A 12,670-nucleotide genomic window follows, 5' to 3' on the forward strand; every position below is an offset into this window, starting at 1 on the left:
TCCAGCGTCCGCAGGAGGGACCCCGCCGCTGCTCCCGGGACTCTCCCTTACATAATGACGCGCTGACTGAAGCACATGTCCGCGCAGAAACCCCACATGCGGAAAACCCGGGCCTCTCGATTCATACATTGCTAGACGAGAGCCTACAATACCACACGGCACCGTACGCTCTGGTATGGATTGCCCCACAGCGAAGCGCAATCCAATAATCATGAGGGTACCTTCGCAACAAGGCATAATATAGCATGTTATATTTATAGGGCCTATTTATAAGCCTCTATTTAAGTCTTTTCTGATAGGCCCAGCCACGGGTCCAGACACCCTAATGATTGGCGCATTCTTCTGTCCTTCAAAGAGGCGGGTTCAAGATGCCGTTTTGCCTCAGCGAGCCCTGCTATTGGCCGGCCGCGGCGCAGCGACGTCTTGGATTGGTCCGGAGGGCCGTCCGTCGGGGCCAAGGAGGCGGGGCAGGCGGCTGGCTGGTGCTGGGCGGGCGGGCCCCGGAATTGTCATTTCTTTGTTTCCGAAGGCGGAGGAGGCTCTGAGCCCCCCCTCCCCGTGCCACCCCCTCCCCCCGGGTGCTGGCTCCATGTCTGTGTGACCGGCCCCAGGGGTAGAGTCCAGGCCCGACGCGGGGCGGGCCGGCGGCGGCGGCTGAGGTGAGAGGAGGCGGTGGCGGCGCGGGCACCGGCCCCCCAACGGGAGGATGAAGCGGCGGAACGCCGACTGCAGTAAGCTCCGCCGCCCCCTAAAGCGGAACCGGATCACCGAGGGCATCTACGGCAGGTGAGCGGCGGCGCCCCTTCCGCCGGGCGCGGCCCCGCGGCCCCGGGCCGGCTCCGGAGGGGCAGGGCCCCGTTATGTAACCCCGACTAGGCCGCACGCCCGCGCCGGGGGCTCTCCTGAGGAGCGCGGCCCGGGAGCCGGCGGTCGGCCCGCCGGGGGTCGGCCCCGGGGCGCGGGGCGTGGCGAGGCCGGCGGGCCGGGCGGGAGGGCGCGGCGGGCGCGGGCTGGAGCAGCCGCCGCGCCGCCGTTGGCAGCGCCCGGGCCCTCCGGGGGGAGGGGAGGCGCGCCCCCTCCCCGCCCGGCGCCCCCGGCCCAGCCCGCGCCGCCCGGCGCGGCTCCCGGGCCCCGGCGGACCTCCGCTGGCCCGGGCCCCGCTCTGGCCTGGGAGTTTGCGGGCGGGAGCGCGAGGCGCGTGGCCCCTGCGCCCGGGGGCGGGGGGACTGCCAAAGTTGGGAGCTGACAGCGGCCCCTGCCCCCGGGGGCTGCGGGCGCCCGGGGCCGGGGCCGCGCTGCCCGCGCTTTCGCCTTCGGCTTCCCGGGTGGGATTTCCAACTTGGCATCGAGGGCCGAAGCCGATACCCCCACATCATGCCCCGTGGCCCCGCTCCAGACTGGGGCTGATGTCAGTTTTGTCAGCAAACATTATTTTGACGATTGCAAGCAGATATTTTTCTTCGAGCCTTCCAAACACGGGTTTCCCTCTGCCCCCTTTAAAGGAAAGCAGTGTTCCTTTAAATAGAAATTGAATTCAGTGCTCGGGAGAGCACAACAGGTTCATGGGGCAACTCGGTGACTGTCATAGCTTCCTCAACCCGGATTTGAGTACGTCTGTTATTTTCTAGTTCTTCTCAGAATGTTCGTTCTCAATGGTATTTGCCTTGAAAAAGAAATGATTTCAGTGGAGAAGTAATTAGTTTGCCAAGGAAAATTCTCAGCATGTAGATACAGGTTTAATTGAATTCTCATGGTGCTTTACAATTTAGTTCTTCTAACGTGGGACTTAGAGAAATTGGGGAAGTAGTTGATGACACCCAAGTTGTCTAAACTGTACACCTTGCACATGTTATTGTTTACACATTTGGAATGATTGCTTTCCCCAGGCAGCTGACTAATGTAAACAGTGGGGGTTTTCTTTACTTCACGTTTAGAAGCATTAAGAAATCAAAGTCAAAAGTTCTTGGATGTATCCTTACGTAAGGAACCATAACTGGTAGGAATAATTCATTCATTCAACAGATATAAATACTATGTGCCCAGCAGTGTTCTAGCCAGCCAGGATTCAGGGAAAAGTAAAACAAAATACACGCTAAATCTATCAGACCTGACCATTTTAACTAAAACTGTAAAAGCAAAAAATAATTTTACCTGTAGCTTTAGTGGTTTGGGAGAAAGGTCTCTTCAAGTTACACATAGTATAAATTCTTGAATAAAGGAAGACTTTTTTCTTTAAGCGATTGAAAAAGACTTGAACAACTTTACTAGTCACAGAAGAATAGAAAAAGTATATTAAACATACTTGGTAGACTTAAGACAACAGGGACATTTGAATGGCTACTATTTACAGTAACATAAGATGATGCACCTCCATTTATAGCAAGAAGAATGAGAGCCAGTAATGTTTACATGTTTTTGCTGTGTTTCAGCTTCTTGTTGTATTTAAACAAATATACCCGGTTTACTACCTACACCATAGTGGCCACTCAGTGTGAATCAATAATGAAGAAGTGAATTCATTGTTTAATGAGGACCTATTATTTACTGATGGCTTTTGAAATTTGCATTTTATTACTGTACAGGTTAATAGTAATATTCTATGCAAGTTACTCAATTTAATTTGTAAAAGTTTTAAAAACCAACCATGCCTCAGCTCTCAAACTGGCCTGTTCTTCCCTGGTATTCTTTAAGTTAAATGTTAATAAAAGAACCTAAATACATTTCATCCTCATTCCTGATTGGGGCATCATATATCAAAAAAGCATTTCAATTCACTTGCTTCCTAGTTAACATTAAGGAATACTGAACTGAAGAACAAGATCACATATTTTTTTCCAATTCTGTTTCTAAAGAGAGATTTGGAGAATTTCCAGTTATTTCTAAAGCAAGCCAAATGAATAGACTAGTTATAAAGTAGGATGTTGGAGGATTCGTGAATATCAAATTTCTGTTCATGATCACATTTAAGACTACTGAATTGTTTCACATCATCTGTTGCCAATTTTGTTTCTAAACATCTGGCCAATTTTAGTCTCCATTAAATAAGGTCCTCCCCACCCCGGGGCTGAGGCTGCATTGACAGTTTTGATAACCACTGTCCACTGTGGCATAGCCTAACCTTTCATGGACTTATTTTCATGTTCTCAGTCTGTACAACTTTCAGGAAAGCCAGATTCAGACCTAAAATCCCAGCTTTGGACAGGCAGCATCCACTGTCTTGAGCCCCATTTTTCCCATCAGTTAAATGAGTTTTGAGGACTGAAAATGATATCTCCAGTTTGTGAAACTCTGTAAATTCTGGTATGCTATGCAAATGTTATGTGCCATGTTGTTGCTTTCACAGTTTAACATGTATTGCTTATTCTTTTAAGAAGGTAGGAAGGGGACAGTTGGTAGAGTGCTTGCCTCACCTGCACAAGGCCCTGGGTTCAATACCTAGCACCGCAAAAACACAACAAAACAAGAAGGCAGGAAAAACTAAGATTTGGTGCAACTATAAACAAAAATCCAGTAGTCAAAACAAGGAGTCAGTTGCTGCTCGGTTTTACTTTTAAAAAATCCTGTTGCTGAGACACTTTTAATCATGGTCTTTAGTCCAGCAACTCTTACTGAGGTGAAGTGATTGTCAAATGATATTTATTGTCAGTATTATGGCTGTGTTGGAATTCTCTTTCAGGGGAAAGGTTTAAGAAAAGTTAATATTAGATATTATATTAATGCTACCTACATTTATATGTATGCCCAACATTTGAAAATTCAAACATGCTGTAGAAATATTATTCCAGTCAAGTTAATAATCAAGAATAAGATATTTTGGTGATTTTTTTCCCATATTGCTAAGGGCTGAAATTCAGTGTAGTTTTTTTTAAAAATGAACCAACACAGAGCCTATCATAGAGTAGGCAGTTGGTGTTCAATAAATGTTGGGTGAGCAAATGAGTATCTGTTCCATCCATTAAAAACCTAATTGTTCAGGGAGTTGTGGAAGCTATAGGATAAGACATAGTGCCTTGTCTTCAAGGAGTTTACCTTCTAGCTGGCCAGAGTAATACCTTCTTTAAAAAAAATGGTTGGTGCCTTATAATTGTACATAATTGTGGGATACATTATGCTATATTTGTAAATGGACATAACATAGTTTGATGAATCTTATTCCTGCCATCCCTTTTCTTCCTCTCCTCCTAACCCTCATAGTAATACCCTTTTAGATTTGTACAGTAGCTTAGAGGTTCCAAAGGACTTTAAATTTCAGTCAGGTAAAAGTTATTTCTGTTGAGCCATATTTTAGCTTACTGATTTGGTAGTTAACCTGACACATTAACAACTATATTTAGTCCTGTACTGTTTTATGAAGTCAGATAGTTGGCACTATGTGCAGGAGTATATTCTCACTCAGATGGGATAGATGTGAAAATACTTGGAAAATTATGGAAATAAGTTGTTATAATGAAAGGTCTCCTTGACTGTTCCCCTTCTGAGGTCCTTGATTTCCTGGGAGGTGCGCTGGTGATTCTTTCCCCGGCCCACCTTCAAACACCAGCACCAGCAGCATCTCATTGCGCAGCAGTTCTCCAGGTGGGGTGGGGGGTGCTGTGTAGTGTCTGCTCCCAGCCTCTCACCCTGCCACGTTCCTCTTGAACTACTGACTTTATAATAGGAAGACAAGGAGATAAAAATGTAGTAAGTAGAAGATGGGGGCAGAAACATTTATATTAAAAGTATATTTTAAGTCTCTCGGGTTAGAATTGTTACTCACACAAGCAAGTATATTAAGAATTTTAAGTATGTTTAGCTTCAGGAAACTATTTTATATCTGTTACTGGTGGTTGAAGGAAGCATACCTTCCTCGTGAATTTATGACTACGTCCTGTGGTGGATTCTGCTTGTAGTGTTGCCTGAAACTCAAGAGAGCATAGTACTGTACCTGCTAGTTATGTTTTCACAGCTTAATGCCTTAAAACTAGGTGTAGGAACGTAGGACTGCCCTAGTATATATTACACTTTTCACCATCTTTATTTCAAGAAGTGCTCTCTGGTCTTTGGGACTCTTCAAAAGTGTCATTTAAAAATGATCACATTTTGCATCCTTCTTAATTTCCCACTTTCCTTTTCCAGACCCTTGTCTCAATAGTCTGGTCTCCAGAGATTTCACTTGACTGCTTTTCCTGTTTCTTTAATGGTGTTTCTTTAAGCCTGGTTTTAGACTCCTTTGGGATATGCTTATTAAAGTCACCAGAGACTGCCTTCCTTGGTTGTACAAGTGTTCTGCAATTGGAATCCCAGATACCAGTGTCACAGTCTCACAGCCTGAAAGCATTTCAGTAATCATGGTAGGCTTTACCTTCAGCAATGCTGAACCTGACCTGAAAGAAAGATTCTATATTGTTTTAGAGGATGGTTGGGAAAGGAGGGTGAACATAATGAAGAAATTGAAGTGTTTAGCTAAACCTGTTTATTTGTGGTTTTCACAAAATACATTTAAACAATCTGTCACCTTGGAATGTTTGCATTTAATTTTTGCCAATAGTTTATTCTCTTGGGGAAAAAAAGTAACTTTCCTCATGATTCTTCTTGACCAAGTGTCTTGGTAGGTCAGTTTTATTGGGTGTTTTGAAAATCTCTTTAAATTGCTGCTGTTGGGTTGAGGAAGGGAAAAGGAAGGAATGTGATCCATTCAGATTATTTTCTTAAAAGCTTCCTGTTTTATTAGTGATATTCCCATGTCTGCACATGGATTCCTCATGGCCTTTCTAGGCCCTCCATAGACTTGAAGGCTGTTTTGAATGATAGGCTTAGTAACTTATTATTTCCGCTTTCTTCGTAGTTATGTGCTTGTATATCATGGACTCAATCTGTGTTCTGTAAGTACTTATATTTCAGTGACTTTTCTTTGCCCTTTTCTCCTAGATCTCCCCATTGATGTTAATCCTTTTGGGTTTTATGTGTGCTTATTGTCATTTTCTAGGCTGCTACCATTTTGTGGAGTTAGAGGGTCACATAGTATAATTTCGTGAACACAATTAAGTGAAATACTGTAATTAAGTTATTCTTCATAAAATATAGTGTGCTCTTCAAACATACTGACGAGTTTATTCTCTAGGCCTACTAGATTTGGGTATAATTATTCTACTTGGACTTTGTTCAGAAATTAGGTCCAGAAGAAAAAGGTGGCTGCCTGGCAAACTGCATAAGTTAAATGGTACATATCAACAGTAGGAATGCATACTTTTTGCTGGACTTTTTTCCATTGTGGATTTTCTCAAATACTTTAAGGAGTGGCTCTATTTCCTCATTTCCTCTATTTCCACCTTCAGGCACTTGTGTCCTGGCAATGGAAGCTTTAAAACATTTGGATCAACTTTGAGGTTTATATCTTTTTTTTTTTTTCCCCCCGGTGCTGGGGATGGAACCCAGGGCCTTGTGCATGCAAGGTAAACACTCTACCGACTGAGCTATCTCCCCAGCCCTGAGGTTTATATCTTAATTTGGCATTTACCTTAACTGACATCAAATTGGTCTCAGCTTCTCAGACTTCCAAGGTACTTTCCCAGCCTTTGAGGCCCTTTCATAGCAAGACTTTTATTCCTTTATGTTTTTTTCTCTGCTATCATGGACAATGTGCTTACTTTGAGTCATGGCACTGTGACATCAGAAGTAATTTATCCCTCATCCCATCTCCTCTGTTGCTTTTTCTTTTTTTAGAGACTTTGGATTTAGTAGCTTGAAATGGTACCAACTAGTCCACTTCAGATATATCCATCTGTGTCACTGATGCATTTGAACTGTGTGATCCATTGCCTGCCCAGCACAGAGGAGGTAGCAAGAAATAATCTGTTTTTAAATTATAGTATTTGTTTATCTTCAGAACACTTTAAAAAACTAAATAAGTGGCTTGGTATTAAAATCAGAACTATCTTGTAGTAAGGACACTTGAATATCAGAGAGAATGAATGCCATGTTCATGGTCAAAATAAGAATTCCTGTCTTGGGTGAGAGAAACTGGGCTTGAGCTTGAGCCTTCTTGCTTAGGTGTGGTGAATTGTTTTCTCACCTTTTTCTAAGCATAATGAGGTAATCTTCATAGTTCATTGTGCCTCTTCTTTGTTTAAAAAAATGAGTTGTCTTTTTATTTTTAGGTTGCATGTTTCTCTTTTACAGTGATCATTCTAGGAGTTTGAATGTTGTCAGAACTCAGGCTTGAATTGTCCCTTTTTTTTTTTTTCTTTTTTTACAAAAATGTTATTTCTATAAAGTGTTCGAGTTGAAATGTTTTCTGCAGTGTATTTACAAATTAAGTTTACAAATTGGAAATTTATGAATTAAGATATTGAGGGTTTATTCTGATAATGTACATAGTCTCATTTTTTTAAAATTTATTTTTATTGTAAACAAATGGGATACATGTTTCAGTTTGTACATGGAGTAACAGCATACCATTTGCATGTTCATATATTTACATAGAGTAATGATGTTTGATTCATTCCATTATTTTTTATAGTCTCATTTTTTAAAAGACTCATTTCTCTAAGGATTAAGGAATTATATAACTTGAATATATGCATATATGTATGTGAAGGGATATAAAGAAGAAAATATTTATTGAGCATTTAATAAGATAAGAAAGTCATATATAGTAGATAAACACAAAGGTTTGAAGTCTTAAGGATGTGGGTTCAAATAATGTCTTTGCTCCAGTTGTATGATCTTGAGCCAGTCATTTACCTATTTTAACTCTCAGTTTTCTCATTTGTAATACAGTTTTTATAGGGTAGTAATAAAGCTGTAGTAGTCCCCCCCTTTTCTGAGGTTTTTCTTTCCTCAGTTTTTTTTTTTTTTTTTTTTTTGTACCAGGGATTGAACCCATGGATGCTTAACCACTTATCGAAATCCCGAGCCCTATTTTATATTTTAGTTAGAGACAGGGTCTGAGTTGCTTAGGGCCTCATGAAGTTGCTGAGGCTGGCTTTGAACTTGTGATCCTCCTGCCTCAGCCTCCCAAGCTGCTGGGATTACAGGTATGCACCTCCCTGCCCAGATACTTTCTCAGTTTTATTACCTGTAGATACCCACAACTGGAAGATATTTAATGGTTAATGCCATAAATAACCAATTTGTAAATTATTCATAAATTTTATTATTTTTATAATTAGTTATTGCTAACTTATAAACTATTCTTTATCATGGGTATACATGAAAAAACATAGTATGCATAGAATTCAGTACTATCCAAGGCTTCAGGCATCTACTTGGGGTTCTTGGAAAGTATACCTGGAATATATGGGGGGAATACTGTAATTGAGAAAGATCACATAAAATACTTGGCATACTGCCTTTATCTTCATTATCTTATTTAGTCTCATTAAGGGTATTAGCTTGTTTCTCAGGTGAGGAAATGGAGGATGCCAGAGGTATAGTTACTAGCCAGAGACATATATCTCTTAATTCCAGAGTTTCTCCTCTTTTTGTTTCATTGTATCATGTCCCTTCATCCTTTCTAAATGATGCTTATGTGTAATAATTTATATGATCCTCTCAAACGCCTGCTACATGTAGGGCAAGTGTCATAATGTTCATTTTCCGTGTGAAACCATAGGTAGGTATCAGGAGTGTCTTGCCCAAGGCCATTAATCTTTTTTCCTTCTCAAAAAGAGAATCTCTCTCCATTAAGAGTAAAAAAATCAAAGTAGACATGACAGCTCAACACAAAATATGATCCTGGACTAGGATTAATCTCTTTCACTATAAAGGACATTAGTGAGGTAATTACTGAAATTTGAATAAGGTCTATAGATCAGATAATAGTACTATATTAATATTAATTTCTTGATTTTGATAATTGTATTGTCACATTGGTAAATGCTCTTATTTTAGAGAAATTAAAGGATAAAGTAGCATTACAGGTACAACTTATTTTCAAATAATTAAGGAAAAATATGTAAACACATTTAGGGAGAGAATGTTAACAGAAATTTGAATGTCTTATCATTTGTGGAATCTGGGAGAAAGGTATGAGGGAATTCTTTGTGTTATTTTTACAACTTCTTTGTAGTTCCAAAGTTATTTCAAAATGAAAAGTTAAAAAAAATTAAAGTAGTATGATGATGTGCAAGAATAAAAGACCTTAGTAGTTCTGCCTCAGGATGGCTGCTGTTATATGATTTATAAATATAGGATCTTTTCTCGATATAAACAAACGTGTATTTCTTACTTAACAAAAAACAGGCTTATGTTTAACAAGTTCACTTCTCGTGTAGAGATTCGCCGTAAAAGCATCATAGGGTTCCACGCGAATGAGCACTCTTCTCTGCGGTCTCCTAACTTGTTTTTCTGCTCTTTCAACAGTTCTCTGTAACCTGTTAGTTCCCTGTTCCTCAGGGGTTTTTCCTGTAAAATAACAATAACTGTCCTGCCTACTTCACAGTTGTGAAGATAAAATGAGATAATTAATGTGAAAGCATTTGGGAAAGATTACAAGGGTGTTATATAGTAAGGTCTGGTTAAGTAGATTAACATACTACCAGTGACAGCAGTATTTGATTCACTTACTAAGTGAATTTCAAATATTTATACATGTTGACACAACTCTTTTAAAGCCTGAGCATTGTTTTTATTTTTATTTTTATTTTTCTATTTTGTTTCTTTATCTTTCCCCATCCTAAACCCCACAGATTTCACACTGTTAAAAGTATTTTTGGCTGGGTGTGGTGGCGCATGCCCATAATTCTAATGACTTGGGAAGCTGAGGCCAGAGGATTGCAAGTTCAGGGTCAGCCTGAGCAATTTATTGAGGACCTAAGCAACTTAGTGAGACTCTGTCTCAAAATAAAAAATGAAAATGGGGTACTGGGGTTGTGGCTTAGTGGGTAGAATGCTTGCTTGGGATGTGTGAGGCACTGGGTTCAATCATCAGCACTACATATCAATCAGTCAGTCAGTCAATAAGTAAATACATAAGTTCATTGACAACTAAAAAAATATTGAAAATGAAAAGACCTGGGGATGTGACTTAGTGGTTAAGTGCCCCTGGGTTCAATCCCTTGTATAAAAGGTATTTTTGAAGCAGAAATTCTAAATTTCAAACTTTCCACTTGGATTAGGTTATAATACATACTTGACCTTGGTATCTCTTGTAGTCTGTATAGTCCCTATAAAAATACTATATCACAAAATTCTTAAAAACTTTTAAAATTTATTTCCATTCTAGGTAACTTTTTTCTTTTAAATTTTATGTTTCATGCTGTTATGTTTGTCGTTGTAGTGGATGTTTATGTATTTGTGTGTGTGTGTAGGTATGTGTATGTGTGTATTTGCTCTAGAAAGGCTTCCTTTATAGGAGATTTAAAATAGAAAAAAGGTACATGGAATAGCTTGGGTCATTTCAGCCTGCTCCCCTTTTTTGGATTTTACATAAGGATATGCTTTCAGACTACCAGCAGTGGTTTTTATTTTGAGGCTTACACACAATTTTCCATAATTCAGCATTTCTCAGAAAATTTTTTTGTTTTTTTTTAGGACCTTACTTTACACTCTTAAATATAATTGAAGCCAAGCTGGGCATGGTGGCACAGGGCTGTATCTCAGGGACTCAGAAAGCTGAGGCAGGAAGTTTGAGGCTAGCCTCAGCAACTTCATGAGACCTTGTCTCAGAATAAAGAAATAAAATGGACTGGTGATGTAGCTCAGTGGTAGAGCACCTTTGGATTTAATCCCCAGGACTGCCCCAAAAAGATTGAGAACTTCGAAGAGCTTTGGTTTTTATGGGTTACATCTATCAATATTTATTGTATTAGAAATTAAAATGAGAAAGATTGAAAACATTTATTAGTTCACTTAAAAATAACAATGATAAGTCCATGAGACAAGAAGTGTGGTTTTACATTTTTCTCTACCTCTTAAATTTCTGGCTTACCAAAAGATACTTTGAGAATCATTGCTGGAGTAAGACTCAGTTGCAAGTGGGCCAAATGGTATGATAGTCTGGCACCCAGAACAAGGCTGATTACATTTGTTTTCTCCTAGTGAGGAACAGTCCCAACAGATTGGGAGCAGGTGCATGGTAATCCTTCAGGCAGGTGCTGTATTGGTATCTTTGTTGCTGAATTTGTTGTTTTGATTAGAGACACCCTTCTGAGTCACCTGTGGGTCATCTCTTCCTATTTTCATTTTAACTGTGCAGATTGATAACTGTGCACCCTATTGGTCCTAAACTCTTCATTACAGGTCACTCATTCAACAAACAATTGCTGGGGAGGAAAAGTTCCAAGTTCCTGGAATGTCCTGTGTTAGCTGCTGTGCTGGGCAGAGGGTATGAAGTGGGGAACACAATGTCCAGATCCTTCTGTTTGTGTAGGCTTTACATCTAAACAACCAATGATACAAAATAGTATTTAATTTAAATTGAGTAAATGCTTTTATAGTACAGAATGCTCTGTGAGCATTTAATGGAGTCCTAATATTTACTTTGGGGCCAGAAATCCTTTTTTTATTGGTACGGGGGATCAAACTCTGGGGCACTTGACCACTGAGCCACATCTGCCTTATTTTGTATTTTATTTAGAGACAGGGGCTCACTGAGTTGCTTAGAGCCTTGATTTTGCTCAGGCTGGTTTTGAACTCTTGATCTTTCTGCCTCAGCCTCCCGAGCCACTGGGATTACAGCCTGTATCACTGCACCTGATGTGAGAATACTTTTTTGAGGAAGTGATATGATGCTCATGCTGTGTGCTGAAGGATGAGTAGCAGTGGAAGTTATTCTTATAGATTTATTTGTACTTAGGTGGAATCTTCTCTGTGATTCAGAAAGAATTGTAGAAAAAATGGAAGAACTGACCCTGAACAGTTTAAATGTTTCTGGTTGAGGGAAGGATGGTCAGCAGTTTGGAGATTAAGTGCTGATTATCTGTACCGATTGTCTTCTTTCTGAGAAATTATGGAATTTAATGGAAGTTCCATGACAGCGTGACGTTGCCTTACGCCATTTCCTTTTGCTCTAACTGCATACTTGATACTGAGTAATTTATTTTAAAAAAGAAATTTATTTCTTATGGTTGTGGAACATAATTCTAGCATCTGTTTGGCTTCTGGTAAAGTTCTTCTTGCTGTATCATAACTGCTCAAGTCTCCCTCGTCTCTTCCTCCTCTCCCTTCTTTTCTTTTTCCTCTACCCCTTCCCCCTCTTTCCCCTTCTTCCTCCTCCTCCTCTTCCTTCACACAGTCTCACTTTGTTGTCCTGGCTGAGCTTGAACTTCGAATCCTCCTGCCTGAGCCTCCCAAATCGCTGGGATTATAGGCAAGAGTCACTAGTCCTGGTTCTTCCTCTTGTCAAGGCCATCAGCCCTGTTATGGGGTTCCCACCCTGATGAGTTTATCTAATCCCAACTACTTTCCATAGGCCCCACCTCCAAATACCATCACTGTATGAATTTTTTAAAAATATTTTTTTTAGTTGTCAGTGGACCTTTATTTTTATTTATATGTGATGCTGATAATTGAACCCAGTACGTCACACATGCTAGGCAAGTGTTCTACCATTGAGCTATACTCCAGCCCTCAGTCTGAATTTAAGGATTAAATTTCAACACGAATTTCAAAGGCGACTTTCAAATCAGGGTATGGCACTTGTGTTTTTCTCAAATTGTAATGTATGCATAAATGCCCTAGAGGTCTGGTT

The 12,670-nt window shown here is 40.4% G+C and overlaps 1 protein-coding gene across 2 annotated transcripts in view; it reads left to right on the plus strand.

Annotated features, from left to right (window-relative positions):
• The first annotated feature begins 497 nt into the window (after positions 1-497).
• MACO1 (macoilin 1) overlaps positions 498-12,670 on the plus strand; it is a 59,300-nt gene continuing 47,127 nt past the window's right edge. The window contains exon 1 of one of the 2 annotated variants that reach the window (XM_079144641.1): positions 498-786. In XM_079144641.1, the coding sequence (XP_079000767.1) occupies positions 707-786 (80 nt within the window). In that variant the 5' untranslated portion in view covers positions 498-706. The remainder of the gene's footprint in view (positions 787-12,670) is intronic. The other variant, XM_079144640.1, reaches the window with a different exon arrangement.

This window comes from Sciurus vulgaris (assembly GCF_902686455.1).
Source record: "Sciurus vulgaris genome assembly, chromosome: 1".
Classification (NCBI taxonomy): domain Eukaryota; kingdom Metazoa; phylum Chordata; class Mammalia; order Rodentia; family Sciuridae; genus Sciurus; species Sciurus vulgaris.